The sequence below is a fragment of the Ovis canadensis genome, chromosome 1 (genome assembly GCF_042477335.2).
Source record: "Ovis canadensis isolate MfBH-ARS-UI-01 breed Bighorn chromosome 1, ARS-UI_OviCan_v2, whole genome shotgun sequence".
Classification (NCBI taxonomy): Eukaryota; Metazoa; Chordata; class Mammalia; order Artiodactyla; family Bovidae; genus Ovis; species Ovis canadensis.
The window spans coordinates 115,138,630-115,157,737 of NC_091245.1; the positions used below are offsets into that span (position 1 = coordinate 115,138,630).

The 19,108-nt window shown below is 38.5% G+C and overlaps 1 protein-coding gene across 6 annotated transcripts in view; it reads left to right on the plus strand.

The window, feature by feature from the left end:
- Positions 1-13,645, plus strand: part of UAP1 (UDP-N-acetylglucosamine pyrophosphorylase 1) — a 32,604-nt gene extending 18,959 nt beyond the window's left edge. For 3 of the 6 annotated variants that reach the window (XM_069547280.1, XM_069547299.1, XM_069547288.1), the window contains exons 6-11: positions 4,784-4,977; positions 6,094-6,234; positions 6,892-7,080; positions 8,429-8,479; positions 11,972-12,038; positions 13,068-13,645. In XM_069547280.1, coding sequence (XP_069403381.1) covers positions 4,784-4,977; positions 6,094-6,234; positions 6,892-7,080; positions 8,429-8,479; positions 11,972-12,038; positions 13,068-13,160 — 735 coding nt within the window. In that variant the 3' untranslated portion in view covers positions 13,161-13,645. The remainder of the gene's footprint in view (positions 1-4,783; positions 4,978-6,093; positions 6,235-6,891; positions 7,081-8,428; positions 8,480-11,971; positions 12,039-13,067) is intronic. The other 3 variants (XM_069547320.1, XM_069547331.1, XM_069547309.1) reach the window with 2 other exon arrangements.
- The last annotated feature ends 5,463 nt before the right edge of the window (positions 13,646-19,108 follow it).

A 19,108-nucleotide genomic window follows, 5' to 3' on the forward strand; every position in this document is an offset into this window, starting at 1 on the left:
CATAGATGATAATATAAGAGACTTGACTTTGTGACATGAAAGGCCTTAATAATACTTTTGGAAGATTTTAAAATGCTAATGTAAATATTACTTTCCTGGAAATCTGTAAAGGTATCAGGTCTCACTGAATTAAAGTATAACACAATTCTGATCAAAGTCCCAATGAGACTATTCTGGGGACATTTGAAAAAATTGTTGTAAAGTTTAGAAGAAACATATAAAGACGACCAGGAAAATGTTGAAAAAATGATAATTAGGAAGGAAGAGTGTTAACAATCTATCAGCTATTAAAATGGGTTGTAAATAAAAAGTAACTACGAGTATAGTACTGAAACTAGAATAGAATGACAGAATAATGGAACAGATAATCAGAAACAAACTCACATATATAAGAATGTACTGTATACAAAGATGGCATTTCAAATCGTTGCAGGGAGATTAATGGGAAACTGGCTTAAAATAAACTAAGATGTCTCCCTGAGAGCTCATATCAAAATAGATTCCAAATGGGTTACAAAATGAAAAAACATAAAACAAAGTGAAAAAACATAGAAGAAAGTTAAAAATAATTTTATTTATTTATTTACTGCAGTTAGTTGATTTATAGTATTGTTGGAATAATTTTATAATCAACATGAAGGGGGAACCTTTCTGCCAAAAGCAAAAGCCATGTATAGGTTTCTGACAAAAGCAAGTTAAGTTACATATAAATTTTAAATATATGAATTGAAAAAGAAGTGCTGCCCTGTTGGTGGGAATATAAATTGATACAACCACTATGGAAGACGGTATGGAGATTTCTTAAAAAACTAGGAATAAAACCACCATATGACCCAGCAGTCCCATTCCTAGGCATATACCCTGATGAAACCAAAATTGAAAAAGACACATGTATCCCATTGTTTTTACAATAGCTAGAACATGGAAGCAACGTAGATGTCCATCAACAGATGAATGGATAAAGAAATTGTGGTACATATACACAGTGGAGTATTACTCAGCCATAAAAAGGAACACCTTTGAGTCAGTTTTAGTGAGATGGATGAACCTAGAACTCATTACACAGAGTGAAGTAGGTCAGAATGCGAAAGATAAATATCGTATTCTAACACATATATACGGAATTTAGAAAAATGGTGCTGAAGAATTTACTTACAGGGCAGCAGTGGAGAAACAGACATAGATGATAGACTTATGGACATGAGGAGAGGGGAGGAGAGGGTGAGATGTATGGAGAGAGTAACATGGAATCTTAAATTACCATATGTAAGATAGATAGCCAATGGGAATTTGCTGTATGGCTCAGGAAAGTCAGACAGGGGCTCTGTATCAACCTAGAGGGGTGGGATGGCGCAGGAGATGGGAGGGAGGTTCAAAAGGGAGGGGATATATGTATACCTATGGCTGATTCATGTTGAGGTTTGACAGAAAACAGCAAAATTCTGTAAAGCAATTATCCTTCAATAAAAAATAAATAAAAGAGAAAAAAAGAAGTGCTGCCATAAGAGATGTATCTTTGTTTGGAGATTTTCTGTTATAAAGATGCCATTTCAAAATTAATCTACAAATCAATGCAAAGTCATAGAAGCTAAAGTCTTAAATTTACCAGTATAAGTTTTGAGAGATTAAGCTGAGAGGCCTAATAAGACTCCTCCTGACTCTGAAAATAAAGGGCTTAGTTCACTGATTGAAGATCTCTGTCCCTTTCAGTACTCTATGAGTATCTGTGCCCTACTGTAAATAGCTATTCAACTATAATAGTGCATTGGATTGTACTCGCTGAGGTTTGCTCCACCTTGGAAGACTCTAGGTTTGGCTTTCAGTCCTCCTGCCTGGTCTGGGGTGGGGCTCAGATCTGAGTGGTTTCAGGGAGCCCTCCACTTTGGAGAGGAGAATGGGGAAGATCAGAAACTGTACTCAGCTGTGCCCTGGCAGGGGCGCCCGCTGGTGACCAACAGCAGCCCACAGTTCCTTCAGAACCGCCCTCCCCTCCCCTAACAGGAATAGTAGATTAACTTTTTAAAGCTACTCAGCTTTGAAAAGCAAAACAAAACTGTATTTCTGACTTTGTTCCACTTGGTGTCACTCTTCTTTCTAAGATAGAAGCTTAAAATTTTACTGCGCTGAGCTTCGGCATGTGCGTGCTCAGTCGCTCAGGCGTGTCTGACTCTTTGTGACCCCATGGTCTGTAGCCTGCCAGTCTCCTCTGTCCATGGAATTTTCCGGGCAAGAGTACTGGAGTGGGTTGCCATTTCCTTCTCCAACTCAGCTTCAGAATCAATTTAAATTCTAAATGATTAGAGAATGCTGAACCTGGGAGGGACCTCAGAGATCATCTGGTCAACCCCTTTGATCTAGAAATGAGTTCCAGTACTAAATAAGTTCCAGGCTCTAGGTCCATCATCACATTAGCAGAGGCAGAATTAGAAATGTTTCCCAACTCTTAGTTTTAGTATTATATCACTTTAATAAAGCAGTTCTTTAATTATGTTTTTGCTGGCAGCTCAAAAACCTTTGAATTGGTCTGCTAACTTTTTTGAGTATTCTAATCATACAGGGATGTAAATATAACCATTCTCTCTTTACTGCCAGTGGGTCCTCTAGGACAAATCCGTTCTCAGTCTTCCTGCTTGTTCTGTGTCTAGTATATAATCTAGTGGTCTCTCAATGAATGAATAAATAAATATTCGGATGCAACTGAAATATTAAGAGATTGGTATATGTTAAAAAAATTTAGAGATGTTAGAAACCATTTATTTAATCTGTCTTCCCACCCTTTTAATTTAAAAATCATAGATGTTAAAATATACTTTAAAAAACACCTAAATTAGGGAGTGATTCATAGAGGGTAGTAGAATTCTTTGCAGAGAATTCTTTTTAGTTCTTATTTAACAGTCTCCTGCCTTGGGGAATGAAGTATTTTTAATGAAGTGAGAGCCTTGAGAAAAGACTTAGTGGAGTGGTTTACAAAAGTCCACAGCTGAGAGAGTAGGAATGATTGTTAATTAAAGATAATTTTGTAAAACACTTATAGTAACTTTGAGGTTACAGTTATTTTGAGCTCAGCTTTTCAGGATTTAACTTGTAGGAAATCAAGAGACCTCTTAATTCGATGCTGCATATCTTTTCTGTAGAATATAAACTGACTTCCAACTTCATGTATTTTACAAATGCTTTCTTTTGTAATCTAGACTTTTACAGTATTTGGAGGTTCATGTTGTTATAAAAGCAAACCTTTCACTGGCAGATTAACACTTGGAAAGTAAAGCATGAATATGCTTATTTTTATTTTCCATGGCTGGTCAGGAGTACGGTTATATAGAAGTGATTGGAAAACTAACCTCATGTGTGTGTGTGTGTGTGTGTTTATGTGGATAGGAGGAATCTGTTCTAGATGCCCTGTCTACTGAGATACCCACTGGATAGAATGTGAAGTGAGAGGTGGTGATGGCTTGATAGACTGGAATTGGAAGTGGGCTCATGATTGGTTTAAATCCTTTTGCTGTATGTTTCTCTCAGTTTTATCCACTTCGGTAGTAGAAGGATCCTTTTCATTGAATACTGTACTCCTTTCAGGGTGGCAAACAGTGAAACTGCACAGCAGACCTGCGTATGCAGTAGCCCAGCCTCACTGAGCTACACTCAGTGCCTGTGTCTCTAATTGCAGTGTAAACAAAGCACTCAGTAGTGACTTCAGTTGTCTGCAAGGGCCTGACTGGCTGTATTTATTTTATGAAATCAGTTGCTGAAGAAAAGCTTTAATTTCGTTGGAATAATTTCATGTATACTCTGGATAGACTTTTCAAGCTGGGGACAGTTTTTCAAAATATTCTGGAGTATACTGAATTGTTAATAGAACAAAGCAAAACAAATATTTTCAAATCTTTTAATTGTTTGATTCTTCTGCTGGATATTCATCTTGTCTGAGGCTTGAGTCTTCTATTAGTGCATTACATGGGGTTCCTTTATAATTGTATTCTAAACACCTAATTTAGGTCAGTGATACGTAAATAGGGTGGTGGGGTGTCAGAATCACCTGTGAGGTTTTTTTTTAAAAAAAATTACATACTCTTATGTTTTCCCTCTGATTTTGACTAAACACTTTTCTCTCAGCTCCCTCACCATCCTAGAACCTTTGCTAGATTATCAAATCACTGGTTTTCAGACTTTAAAAAAGCATAGACTCTCTTACTTCAAATAAAACCAAACCTGCAAGACATAAATGTGAGTGGGCTTTTCTGGTTTAAGTTGGAGTGGGAGCCCTGTGACCTGCCTGCTCTAACCCTGCTACCAGCTAGCCAAGTGCCTGAAAAATAAGGAATTTGCTATATTCATGAATGAAAATGAAAGGAACACCATTTTCAAATGAAATAATGACTTGTGCAATATAAAATGAGAGGCAAAATGCCTTACTTCTTTTGTCTTGTGAATCTCAGATAGATTTTGTTTCATTTATTCTCAAAGTAGTTGAGTCTGACTGAGGATCAATTCAATAGTGAAAATATATTAGATGGGGGATGTAGTTATTCACACTCCAGTGTGATTTCTTCTGGGCCCTATGTGTGTGATGGAATTTCTACTCTGCAGTTTAGTTAGTTGATAAATAGGAGGGAGATAATTTACCTCTTTCTGAAAAGTAGTCTATCAAATGTAAAGAGATGATTATCTAAAGATTCCTCTTGATTTTATACCTTAGAGTAAGCAGATCTTGGAAAAAGACAAATCTCCAGCATAGCACCTGATCAGATTTCTTTCCCTACTGTTTTCTTCCTTTGGTGGGTAGGTGGTGGAGAAAACAAACCCTACAGAACCAGTTGGAGTGGTTTGCAGAGTGGATGGAGTATACCAGGTGGTGGAATATAGTGAGATTTCTCTGGCAACAGCTCAGAAGCGAAGCTCAGATGGACGACTGCTGTTCAACGCTGGGAACATTGCCAACCATTTCTTCACTGTGCCATTTCTGAGAGATGTTGTCAAGTATGGGCAAGATGGGGGCTTTTAAAAACTTTATTTATTGTTAATCAGAAGCTAAGTCACCTGAGAAGTTGGAAGAAACTTCAAATCCATAATTCATCTTCCTTCCTGAGGATCTCCTTTATCAGATAGAAGTTTACTTGACATTGTGGTGGTTTTTAGTAAGCTATTATCACCAGGTGCAAATTTGTAGCAGCCCTGAGATACCCACTGTATAGAATGTGAAGTGCATTAACTGTGCATTAACTGGAGTCCAAAGCACCTCCCTTTTCTTCTCCTTCCCTCTAACTGTGCTCAGTTCTAGTGAAGTAACGAGTAAGAAAGGCAATACCCCCTCTTTCTACCACAACTGGAAACCTCAAAAGATACACATATCTGCCCTACATCTATGGAATCAGAATTTCTGAAGGTCGATGTAGACATCTGTAATTTTTAAAAAGCTGCCCATGCAATTTAATTTAACTGGTTCTCTCACTAGCATTTAGCAACTAGTAGATTGGAAAGTAAAGGAAAAAGATCTTGAGACCAAGCATGGAAATCAACATAGTGGTGTCAGCTAGTAATAAAGAGTTGTTTTATCCCTCCAGATTTTTAAATGAAGGACATTCTCAATATCTGATTCTTCACTTGATTGCTTTTTGGGCATTCAAGATGACTGCCTACTGTTTAAAAAGTTACTAAGCTTTACCTTACAATTTCAGCTCCAGTTCCACAATATTTCCTGCTGTGCTTTTTGTAGCTGTGTTACTAATTCACCCGTAGTAACTATAAATACTCATCTTTTCATCTAACACTTCACAGGATCCCAATTGGGAAAATTGACACTGAGAGTGGAACATTTTTATATAAGACATGGAAATTATGGGAGAGATGTTGTTACGAGCTCTGTGTGTGTGTATTTTTTTTTTTTGTAGAGATCATTTGATTTTTAAAAAAAATGTATAGGGAAATCTGTATATTTAATATTTAAATATGAACTGAAATTTAATGAATGCCCTTCCCTTTGAAAGTCTTAGTACTTACTGATGCATTAGCTCCTGAGTGTGATTATCAGATTCTCTGGCATTTTAAATTTGGAAAGTGATTGTCTTTTTTTTTTTTCTTTTTTTTCCTCCATAGTATTTATGAACCTCAGTTGCAGCACCATGTGGCTCAAAAGAAGATTCCATTTGTGGATTCCCAGGGACAGTTAATTAAGCCAGACAAACCAAATGGAATAAAGATGGAAAAATTTGTCTTTGATATCTTCCAGTTTGCAAAGTATGTTTCAAATAGCATCAGTAAGATTAAGTATGTCTTGAGATGTTGCTTTTTGCTCTTCTAGGCAGGACACTGTAGAAAACAGTTGACAGCAGGTATGACAGGCATGGTGTTTTGACTGTGAGTATGTAGTTTAAATTCATTATTATTCTCTAGTATGAAACCACCAATGCGAGAATATGGTTTGAGTTGCCTGTGAGTGCTTTTTAAAAATTTTCAATTATTATATTATCTGGCTCTCCTGAAAACTTGTTAAAGTCTCTTACTTTGGCTGAGAGACAAAAAAGGTTGAGATAGAAAATTGGCCCATTTTGTGGTTAGGAGGCCTTTACTGGACTATGAGTAAATGTTTCAGTGAGATTGTTTTTAACTTATATTGCTCTTTGTTCTCTTGATTAAAGATCACATTAACTTGAGTTGAGATTTGTGTTATATATATATTGTTGGGGAAGGAAATAATTTCTCATTTTGTGTGGAGAAGATAATTCCAAATTTATTTCATCCAAGGATGAACATTATTTCTTTCAGCATTCATTTGAAATTGCATTAAGAGAGACTGTAATTGAAGACCAAAGGCTTAGCTACGTGGAGAAAAGTCAGAAGCTGTGTATGCAGTTTGCTTCATAATAAAGCAGTGTTTGTATGGTTTCACTCTAGGAAGTTTGTGGTATATGAAGTATTACGGGAAGATGAGTTTTCCCCACTAAAGAATGCAGACAGTCAGAATGGGAAGGACAACCCTACTACTGCAAGGCATGCTTTGATGTCCCTCCATCATTGCTGGGTCCTCAATGCCGGGGGCCACTTCATAGATGAAAATGGCTCTCGCCTCCCAGCAATTCCCCGGTAGGTTGATATCTTTGCTTCTTTGTGTGGCTGCCTCCTGTGCTTGTCCTCTTATCTCTGATGTATTCCTAGAACTTTTAAAAGAGCTAAGTATTGTTGTGGCAGTTCATGATGTGAAGTAATGAAGGGTTGGCCCCTTTACATAGAGAGCAGTAGCTTTGCTGCTGCTGCTGCTGCTGCTGCTAAGTCGCTTCAGTCGTGTCCGACTGTGACCCCAGAGACGGCAGCCCACCAGGCTCCCCTGTCCCTGGGATTCTCCAGGCAAGAACACTGGAGTGGGTTGCCATTTCCTTCTCCAATGCATGAAAGTGAAAAGTGAAAGTGAAGTCGCTCAGTCGTGTCCGACTCTTAGCGACCCCATGGACTGCAGCCCACCAGGCTCCTCCATCCATGGGATTTTCCAGGCAAGAGTACTGGAGTGGGGTGCCATTGCCTTCTCCGTTTTTTGGATGCCCCTCTACCATATCAGTGAAATGACTCCTACTGAAGAATGGTCAGAAGGTAGTTCTTTTGCTATGCTACAGGATTAAAGACCATCAGCAGCCACTATGCCACAGGGAAAGATATTGATTATTAGTGCCCGTATATCTGTGGCCTCAAGTGTTATCTACAAACCCCCCACCCCAAAAAACCTGGCACCCACAGGCTGCCTCTGAGACATACGCATACTTCAGTTCTGCTTGTGGAACTTTCAGATCACAGAGGGAGGTGCCAGGAAGGGATGTGCATGCTACTTACAGTCACTGATACTCAAACTGTTGAAATGTTTAGGATTTTAGAAGTTTAAAAAAAAAAAAAGATCTTTGGAGCTATTCAAATATGAGATAAAGTGCTTTTCATCTGTCTTATATTTTATGATAAAACCTCCCTTGATACTTAGAATTCCCCCTTTCTAAATTATTTAATGTTTCTATACTTTTGTCAAAAACGTTTTGCCATAAAATTTATAATTCTTAAGGGATAAAAAGACTATGCACAAAGTGCTAGAATGCCTTGTTAAATGTTCGAACATTGGGTATTGGAGCTGGGGTTATAACTTTTTATTAAGAAGGAGCAGTGGTAGACTGTCTCAGTCCAAGGCCACTTTCAGGCTCTGTCTTGTCAACAAGCTAGCTCTGTGGCATGTCAGATGGTCCTCACGCTTCATCTTTCACCATTGATGTTTTTTTTTTTTTATTGTTGTGGTTTTTTTGTTTGTTTGTTTGTTTTTCCCCCTCAGATCTCCTTTGCCAAGTTTATAATTTACCGTGAATACATGCCTTTCAGTCAAGTATATTTTGCAGTTCCACTTCGTTTTTATTGTTTGGTTTGTTTCCATTCCCATTAATGCTTATTTATTCCTACATAGCAGTGCTACACATGGAAAGTCAGAGGCCATCACAGCTGATGTCAATCACAAGTAAATATACCAGCCTGCCTGCAGTGCATGGTGGTGGGGCTGTGCTTCCCTCCATACTAACTGGCATTGTAGTTTAGTGCTCTCTGCCTTTTGGTGGTCTGGGGGTGAAGGGTTGAAGCTGTGGTGGGGTTATTGCTTACTTGGTGGCAGGTCTCTGTCTGGATGGCACTAACTCAGAATCTCAGTGCATGCTGGAAAGGGGAGCATGCTTTTCTAAAGACTCTCACCATAGGTATTTGAGCCTGTACTGACAAGTTTACAAGTGAAAGATAAAATCTAGAGCAGGTCACAGGCCAAGCAGAGCAAATGTGAGTCCGAGTACCCTTTTTAGCATAAGCGTCAGCTGGATAAAAATGATATTCTATGGATGTGTCTTACTGAATTAGATATCTGCTCTCAGTACAAAGGCTAACTGCTCCTGACATACTGGATGGCTCTTAATGTGGAAAACCTATTCTTTTAATTTAGTTTCATAGTAACCGCTCCATTTCTGGTATCTTAACGGTTTTGTCTTAACGGTTGATAATTTTTAGCTAGCAGTAGCATATACCCTCTCTTATTTGGGTACTGATTAAGTTAGAAAAAGCCATTATCTTTATAGCCAAAGAGACAGCTTGATGTCCTTATCACACTTTGAAAGTTATTGGTTTAGTTTGAATTTAAAATTTTTAGGATAATTTAAGACATGTGTACAGAGCCAAGGATGATATTTATCTCAGAAGTAGAGTAGCAGGGATGTCCGTTTCATTGGTGTGTTTTTTCCTGCCTGAGCCCCTCATCCTGACCCTGCAGAGACAAGTCCCTGTGAGTATCAGGTGTTTCAGGGATGTGGCCCTGGACATAAGGAAGTAGACTCAAAGCTGGCTAGTTCTTAGAGCAGCCGTAGGTGACTGTTGCCCCTTGTGCCATGGCAGCTGGGACATAGAGCCTTTTGTCATTTTCTGTCCCATCCATCATTTTTAATATGTGGAAGCAAGCTGCTTTTACAATCTGACAAAATAAAGTTTTGATGCTGAATTTCCGTTTCGTTGAAACACAGCTTTCCGTATGTTAAGTGAGATAGCTTCTTAAGTATACAACTGAAAACAACACGGAGCATCTCAGCTAAGATACAAAGTGTTTTAAACGTTATTTAATTCTTGTTTGAGTTCTTTATTTCACACTCCCTCACCCTCATTTACTTCATTTGTAGTCATTTCTTGTATAGTTAAACTGAAATCAAAGTTTGGCCCCAAATGAGATCATGGACTTAGAAATAGGTCTTCCTAAATTCTTAGCACTAAAGGATACCCTCAGAGAATAGAAAAAGATTATTTAAAAATGAGAGATGAAAGGGAAGTATTTTTTATAAAAGTGGGAAGAAGCAGCTTGGAGGTATTCTGAAAGAAGGGAAGGCTGGATGCTAAATTTTGACAAAATGACAGTGTTTTTATTTTATACCTTACACCTGTTCAGCAGTGTTAGCTACCAAAAGGATGCTTGACTAAAGAATAAGGGACAATTAATTTGCCTATCCCCTGAGATTTTACATTTGGTAATGGTAGCTCCTATCTTTTCTCCTCTCTGGCACCCAGCTTGCTTAGTTTTGTGGGAGATACCTGTGGTATGGAAGGGAGGTTATATTCAAGTTGGTTATGTGTTCCTTGTTTTCAGAAACATCTTCAGTTAATTACTGGCACACCAAATCCTTTAGGGGCTATATACATCTTATCAATGGAATGGGCCCTCATTTTCCCATCTGGTTTTATGTGACTCCAAGCTGTCCCCAGAGGGTCTGGACCAGACCTCTTGAGCTCTTTTGATAAAATCTGACACATAGCTACATCTCAGGCTGTGGAGACAAGTGCTCCATTTCTTAATTCATCTTTTACTTGAATTAGTCTCCCATCTGTCTACCCTCATAGGTCATTCGTTCATTCAGCCAACAGGCATTTGCAGGCCTGCACACAGACCTTCAGGTACTGAAATCCCAGGGGCTGAAGAAGCGTACGTAAGAGAAATTAGTCATTTCTTACAACCTCCTGGGAGATTCAAGATGCACATACATTAAAATTAAGTAAATCATCAGACAGGGATGTTGTTTATGTGTTAAATGTGTGATATAAATAGTAATTGCCCTAGGAAGCATGTGACTTATCACATGTCTAATAAATTTATTTGTTTTTATAAGTAAATGAATGAGAACAATCACTGTACAATGCAGTGGTCAAAGGAAAGTTGGGGCTTAAATTAAGTCTTAGAGGGTGGATATGATTTAGATAGTTAAAGGGACCATAGTTTAGAATGACTTGCAATAATCTAAAGTGCCTGTATCTAGCCTGGTTTGACTGGGAAATAGCAGGCAAGTGAGTTGGAGTAGGGTATAGAGTGCCTGGAAGACTCACTAAATGGTTGTTTGGAGAAAGATTGGGTGTGGCTGACCTCAGAAGGTCTCTGATTTTATTGACCCCACCAAGGCCTCAGACTTACATATTTGGTAAAACAAAGGAGAGCTAACGGTTTGAGGCTGCAAAAGACTAGATTTTTTGTGTGCCCTGTATCTTACTGGCTAAATTCTCAAAATGGTGAAAAATCTCGAGGTTAGTGGCTTTAAACATACTAAAAGCACTCTTAATTGACTTTTGTGTTATGTAATTTAGGAACTCAGTATTGCAAGTGGATGTAAATGTTAAGAGTGTGATCTAGAGGAAGCAAGTGGTGACTTCAGCTTTGCTTTCACTAGGGTGCAGTGAAGGGACTTTGGTAAAAAAGTAACAGTGAAGCTCCTTGAAACATTGAATAAGTCAGCTCAGCTAATCTAGGAGATGTCTGCTATACTGGGAGATAATCTAACTGACCTTTTAGTCCAATTATAATTTTCTGCAGTGAAGGAAATGTTCTATATCTATGCTGTCCAGTTTGGTAGTTGCTTCCTGTTCATGGCTACTGAGCACTTGAAATGTGGTTATTATGAATGAGAGACTGAATTTTGAATTAATTTTTAAAATTTTAATTAATCCGAGTTTAAATAACAGTATGTGGCCAGTGGTCATTGTATTGGACAGGGTAGCTTTAGAATGCTGGTCAACATTAGCACCTAACATGCGAGGTTGTGACAAAGATTAAAATGAATTTTGAAGGATTCAAATTGTCTAGCTGTGACCCTGGAATGCAGTGTGTACTCAATAAATAGTCCTTTCTTTATGGAATTAAAATTTGGAAATGATAAAAAATAGTGTGTACATTAAGGGATAAGTATATCAAGGTTGGTGAAGTACTGTGAAGAGCTACTGGTGATTACTGGCATGTATCCCAAGTAGTGCCCTTTGAACCACAATGAGTTTCTGTTAACTTACTCCCCAGGAAATTTAGTGATCATGAGGGTAGGAGTTACTCTAATTGTTTAGGAAAATTTTGTTACCTGCAGGCTTCTCAGAGGGAAGTTACAATCTGTATTTTCACTCTGGCAAGCAACATGGGAAGCAAAATCTTCATGTCTGATTTTTTTCTTAGCTTGAAGGATGCCAATGATGTGCCAATCCAGTGTGAAATCTCTCCTCTTATCTCCTATGCTGGAGAAGTAAGTCTGCTTTATTCTTTTCCCTATTCTTTTAAAAGTAGAATTGTGATACTGTTTTATGTTGAAGTAGAGTTGTCCTTGGGCTTCCATGGTAGCTCAGCTGATAAAGAATCCACCTACAATGCAGTAGATCTGGGTTTGATCCCTGGGTTGGGAAGACCCCCTGGAGGAGGGCATGGCAACCCACTCAGGTATTCTTGCATGGAGAATGCCATGGACAGAGGAGCCTGGTGGGCTACAGTCCTTGGGGTCCCAAAGAGTTGGACATGACTGAGCAACTAAGCACAGCACAGCACAGAGTTGTCCTTGGAGAAGATACAGCATTTTCCAGTGGGCGTCCCCTGAGGAACTCATCCTGAGAATGAGAAACCTCTTGGAAAATTCCTGGTATGGCTTTGTATCAGTGCCTTAGTTGCCATGAACAGAATGTTTCATGTTTAGTTCATTTTACCTGTACATCGAAATGCAGTGGTCTTTTAAAAATAAGCCTTGCTTTTTAGGTAAATCTTCTGGCTTTTTTCAGTGCAATATAATTAAAAAAAATTTTTTTTTCAGTGGGTCTACTTTGTTCATATGCTTAGTACTTTCACTTTTAAGACCAGGGGATGTAGGAGTCCTTTTATTCTAATATGTACAGGGTTTTGTTTTTGTTTCTGGAGATCCTTGTCAGCTTGCTTAGTTCTAGCATCAGAAATAGCCACCTTGCTTAGAATGTTAACTGTTGGGTGATGGTTATAGGAAGAATGACTGTCATTTTATTAATTTTAAATATTATGTTATAATCAGAATACATAATCAGAACACTTTTCCCTCTTTTTGTTATTTGTTTTATGCTTCCATAAATAGGCCATTAAACCCAGTTTTAAAAGTAAACTAAATAGATCTTTTTATTGACTTTTAAATTTCTGTATCTCAATCCAACTTATAGCATTCATGCTTTATGTCATTATTACAGCCACTAAGTCCAGCACTGCATGACTTGTGTTGATCAGTGTTCTAACTATGTTTTTATTTCAACACTTCTTTTAGGGACTAGAAAGTTATGTGGCAGATAAAGAATTTCATGCACCTTTAATCATTGATGAGAATGGAGTCCATGAGCTGGTGAAGAATGGTATATGAACCAGATACTGAATAAGTTCCACCACAATAAGAATAGCTTTTATTTTTGATAGACTGACTGTGAACCTACAGGATCTCTCCTGGAATACTCATGTTTGAATATACACAGGCTTTCATTTTGCTTGTTGAACTCTTGTAACTACTACATATTTCATAAGATCCAGATGACTGAACTTCAGAAAGCATTTTTATGATTCACAGCTGATTGAAGGTCTTATTTATATTTTTCAATTGTATTTTTTTTCCAAGCTAAGGAAAACATTGGCCATCTTGGAAATTTCTTACAACTTAAGTATAGTCAGGGTGTTCAACATCACTTTACTTGGAGCTGGAAGCATTTGTTTTGAAGTTGTATATAGTAATAATATGTCATTGTACATGTCGAAAGGTTTCTATGGTACTAAAAGTTTGTTTTATTTTATCAAAAATTAAATTTTTTTAAGAAAATAATTGGACAGTAAAATAAACTTTTCTTCTTGTCTCAAGTGTCATTTGTACTGTGAAGAAATTATTCCATTGGGGAAATATGAAACTTTGGAGAAACTTTGAGATAATACAAGAAAAACCAAATTAATACTTCTATGACTGCAGTCTTCCAGATTTTTATTGAGTATCTAACTTTGGACTTTATCTTCCTATCACTTTACAATAGCAGCCCTTAGCCAAAGATGGCTTTGCCCTTCTCCAGGACATATTTGGCAGTGTCTTGAGACATTTTTTGTTATCATACTGAGAGGGTGAAATGGTAGTACTGGCATCTAATGAATAGAGATCAGGAATAATCCTACCCATCTTACAATGCACAGGACAACCCCCTATAAAGAAGAATTAATCTGGCTCAAACTGTAAAGGTTGAAAAACCGTGTTTCATATCACTGCTTTATTCTCTTTTGTTCAAATATTTGGTGACACTTGGAATTTCAAAAGATTGTAATTTTTGCATTTCCTCAGCAAGTTAATCACTAACATCCAGGTTTTTGGTTTGTTGGTTTGCTTTCAGCTAGAGGATTAAAGGGCTTCTGTGGTGGCTTAGCATCTGCCTGCAATGAGGGAGACCTCGGTTCAATCCTTGGATTGGGAAGATCCCCTGGAGGAGGGCATGGCAACCCACTCCAGTGTTCTTGCCAGGAGAATCCCCATGTGCAGAGGAGCCTGGTGGGCTCCATGGGGTTGCAAAGAGTCAGACATGACTGAGCTGTAGACTAGCACAGAGGATTAAAAAGAGAAAGGTGTTTCTCTAAATATAGGCCATAGGTCACTGGATATTAGTAAGGGTCCTCTGTGTCTAAAATGTAGTTTGCATAAAAATATTGAGCTTTATAAATGCATTTTATATAGCCTTTGACTATTGACCAAAAGCATAAAAATTGATATCTAGATAAATGAAAAAAATTTTTAAATTATGTCTAGAGAAGAGATTAATAAATTTCATTTTCTGTTGATATCACAAGATAGACTGTCATGGCTGATCCTCTGTTCTCTAGAAGTATGAAGTTTAAGGATCCCTTTTTTCCTTTGGTTCAGCTCAGTTCAGTCACCAAGTCGTGTCTGACTCTTTGCAACCCCATGTACTGCAGAGCACCAGGCCTCCCTGTCCATCACCAACTCCTGGAGCTTGTTCAAACTCATGTCCAATAAGTTGGTGATGCCATCTAACTATCTCATCTTCTGTTGTCCCCTTCTCTTCCCACCTTCAACCTTTCCCAGCATCAGGGTCTTTTCAAATGAGTCAGTTCTTTGCATCAGGTAGCCAAAGTATTGGAGTTCTAGCTTCAGGCATCAGTCCTTCCAATGAATATTCAGGACTGATCTCCTTTAGGATGGACTGGTTGGATCTCCTTGCAGTCCAAGGGACTTTTCAAGAGTCTTCTCCAACACCATAGTTGAAAAGCATCAATTCTTCGGTGCTCAGCTTTCTTTATGGTCCAACTCTCACATCTATACATGACTACTGGAAAAACCATAGCTTTGACTAGATGGACCTTTGGTTGGCAAAGTAACGTCTCAGCTTTTTAATATGCTGCCGTAACTTTTCTACCAAGGGATAAGCGTCTTTTAATTTCATGGCTGCAGTTACCATCTGCAGTGATTTTGGAGCCCCCAAAATTAAAGTCTGTCACTGTTTCCATTGTTTCCCTATCTATTTGCCATGAAGTGATGGGACCAGATGCCATGCTCTTAGTTTTCTGAATGTTGAGTTTTAAGCCAACTTTTTCACTCTCCTCTTTCACTTTCATCAAGAGACTCTTTAGTTCTTGGCTTTCTGCCATAAGGGTGGTGTCATCTGTATATCTGAGGTAATTTATTGGTATTTCTCCCAGCAATCTTGATTCCAGCTTGTGCATCATCCAGTCCAGCATTTCTTATGATGTACTCTGTATATAAGCTGAATAAGCAGGGTGACTATATATGGCCTTGATGTACTCCTTTCTTGCTTTGGAACCAGTCTGTTGTTCCATTTCCAGTTCTAACTGTTGCTTCTTGACCTACATACAGATTTCTCAGGAGGTAGGTCAAGTGGTCTGGTATTCCTATCTTGAAGAATTTTCCAGTTTGTTGTGATCCATACAGTCAAAGGCTTTGGCATAGTCAATAAAGCAGAAGTTTTTCTGGAACTCTCTTGCTTTTTTAATGATTCAACAGATGTTGGCAATTTGATCTCTGGTTCCTCTGCCTTTTCTAAATCCAGCTTGAACATCTGGAAGTTCACCGTTCATGTAAGGTTGAAGCCTGGCTTGGAAAATTTTGAGCATTACTTTGCTAGCACTTGAGATGAGTGCAACTGTGCGGTAGTTTGAGCATCTTTGGCATTGCCTTTCTTTGGGATTGAAATGAAAACTGACATTTTCCAGTCCTGTGGCCACTGCTGAGTTTTCCAAATATGCTGGCATATTGAGTGCAGCACTTTCACAGCATCATTTTTCAGGATTTGAAATAGCTCAACTGGAATTCCATCACCTCTACAAGCTTTATTCATAGGGCTGCTTCCTAAGGCCCACTTGACTTCACATTCCAGGATGTCTGGCTCTAGATTAGTGCTAACACCATCATGAGTATCTGGGTTGTGAAGATCTTTTTTGTATAGTTCTTCCATGTATTCTTGCCACCTCTTCTTAATATCTTCTGCTTCTGTTAGGTCCATACCATTTCTGTCCTTTATCAAGCCTATCTTTGCATGAAATGTTCCCTTGGTAGCTCTAATTTTCTTGAAGAGATCTCTAGTCTTTCCCATTCTGTCGTTTTCTTCTATTTCTTTGCATTGATCACTGAGGAAGGCTTTCTTATCTTTCCTTGCTATTCTTTGGAACTCTGCATTCTAATGAGTATGTCTTTCCTTTTCTCCTTTGCCTTTAACTTCTCTTTTCATAGCTGTTTGTAAGGTCTCCTCAGACAACCACTTTGACTTTTTGCGTTTCTTTTTCTTGGAGATGAATTTGATCACTGCCTCCTATACAGTGTCACACACCTCCGTCCATAGTTCTTCAGGCACTCTGTCTATCAGATCTAATCCCTTGAATCTATTTGTTAGTTCCACTGTATAGTTGTAAGGGATTTGATCTAGGTCATACCTGAAAGTTATGACCAACCTAGATAGCATATTGAAAAGCAGAGACATTACTTTGCTGATTAAGGTCTAGTCAAGGCTATAGTTTTTCCAGTGGCCATGTATGGATGCGAGAGTTGGACTGTGAAGAAAGCTGAGCGCCAAAGAATTGATGCTTTCGAACTGTGGTGTTGGAGAAGACTCTTGAGAGTCCCTTGGACTGCAAGGAGATCCAACCAGTCCATTCTGAAGGAGATCAGCCCTGGGATTTCTTTGGAAGGAATGATGCTGAAGCTGAAACTCCAGTACTTTGGCCACCTCATGCGAAGAGTTGACTCATTGGAATAGACTCTGATGCTGGGAGGGATTCGGGCAGGAGGAGAAGGGGACGACAGAGGATGAGATGGCTGGATGGCATCACTGATTCGACGGACGTGAGTCTGAATGAACTGCGGGAGATGGTGATGGACAGGGAGGCCTGGCGTGGTGCGATTCATGGGGTTGCAATGAGTGGACACGACTGAGCGACTGAACTGAACTGAATGGTCTAGTGGTTTTTCCTTTAAACTGTATTATATTTATATCTATTCATAGTGTTTGTGCTAAAGTTTAAATAGTGTGTCTAGCATATTTTGTTTTATTTCAAAATAATAGCTCAATTTTGCTGTTGTTATCCATTCCATTTCTCAAAAGGATGTAGGATTTGAATTCTTCATCAGAGCAAGCTCTAAACTGGATTGTCGAGGACAGATCTGCAGAGTCTTTAGCCTCTGAATGGTATGCTTGCTTTTCCTTTTTCTGAACCTTCATCTCCTATTTCCTGTCTCCCTGTTTTAAGATCGTATACTAATACTGCTGGGCAGGGGAGCTCTGGCAGTGTGGGGTTGTGGCAGTGGTTTCACTATAGAGGAGCAGTGGTTGGGCAACATTGGGTGTAAGGGTAAGGAGTTTAAGAGCTTCTGAGCCATGAAATCTTAAGGTAATAGCATTGTATATCTTCATGAGTCCTTGTCAAGTTATTGTTCTAATTCAGCAAATATAGAACCAGGTAAAATGTTTATTAAAACGTGAATTGGAATCACTTGGCAACAACACGGTAGAATTTATGTGAGAGTTAGTAACCACTGAGTTTGGTCAAAATCACCCTTACTATGTGTTAACAACTTTGCTGATAGTCACAAATGAACATCTAAGTCCAACTGAGTGTGTTATTTGAATACTTGATTTTTTTCTTCATTTCCTTCTTGCTTCTCAAAATCGATCCAGTTTTGATGCCTAAAAAGGAATTACTAGTGAAGTATATAGGAAGGGGAGCAAAAAGAATTCCATTTTCAATTTCTAGCCCTTCTATTCCTGGAAGTTTGGGCTGTTGCTGGTAATATGTGATTTCATTTCTAACCCTAACTTACTATCTCCAGCATTTTCTGTTGATGATTCATCATGGTACGGTAAGATCTTGATTATTCAGGTAAAAAGAGGCAAGGAAGAATCATGCATAACCCAGGAGAGTGACTAAAACACAGATCATTCAGTTGGCTTGGAAATCTGTTTCTGCTCAGACTGAGACTGATGCTTTTACAATTCATGGCCCTCTTTAGAGCTCCAGTTTAGGAAAAGCATGTTGGGAAGTGATGAATGAATGAGTCAGCCAATAAAGGCTGAGTGTCTGTCATGTATCCGGCACCACTAGGGGACAGAAAGTGTAACATAGGGTCTTTGAATGCTGCTTAAAGAGGTAAAATTAACTCACTTAACACAATAGGAAGATACTCTAGTACTAAAATACTCGGAATGAAATCAAGTCCAGTAACAGTTAAAGGTCATTATGACCTGTAGTTTGGTGTGGCAGAACTCCCCAACAAACCTCATCATTTTGAGAATAGAGCTATTTCCTTCTCAAATTGGGATCAGAGGTTTGTGTTCTAAAAAGATGTACTTCAGTCATTTCAACATGTGTTATGAAAAATCAGTGAGGTTTTTAGTTGTTGGAATCCTGTTTTGCTCCTAGTAAGCACTCAAGTAAGTTAACGCTGATTTATTAATTTTAATTACCTTAAAATGCAAATGATTCAGAAATGGATTAAAGGGATATTGTTATTATGGGAAGAAGGAGTCACTTGCCTTGTTACGTTGTCAGGTTATGCCCAAGTTAAGGGTTAATAGGAAAAACTGTGACAGTGATTTTCTCAGTGTAGTCCTCTGATGAGGTTCATCAGTTTCCAGTACCCCTGGAAACTTGTTTGAAATGCAAATTCTGAGCACTGCCGTAGTAGACGTTTGTGGATGGGGCCCAGAAATTTGTGTTTCAACAAACCCTCCAGGTGATTCTGCTGCATACCTAGAGAATAACTACCATAAGAGAATTCAGAGTAGCTAATCAAAAGTTCACAGATGGTACCATAAA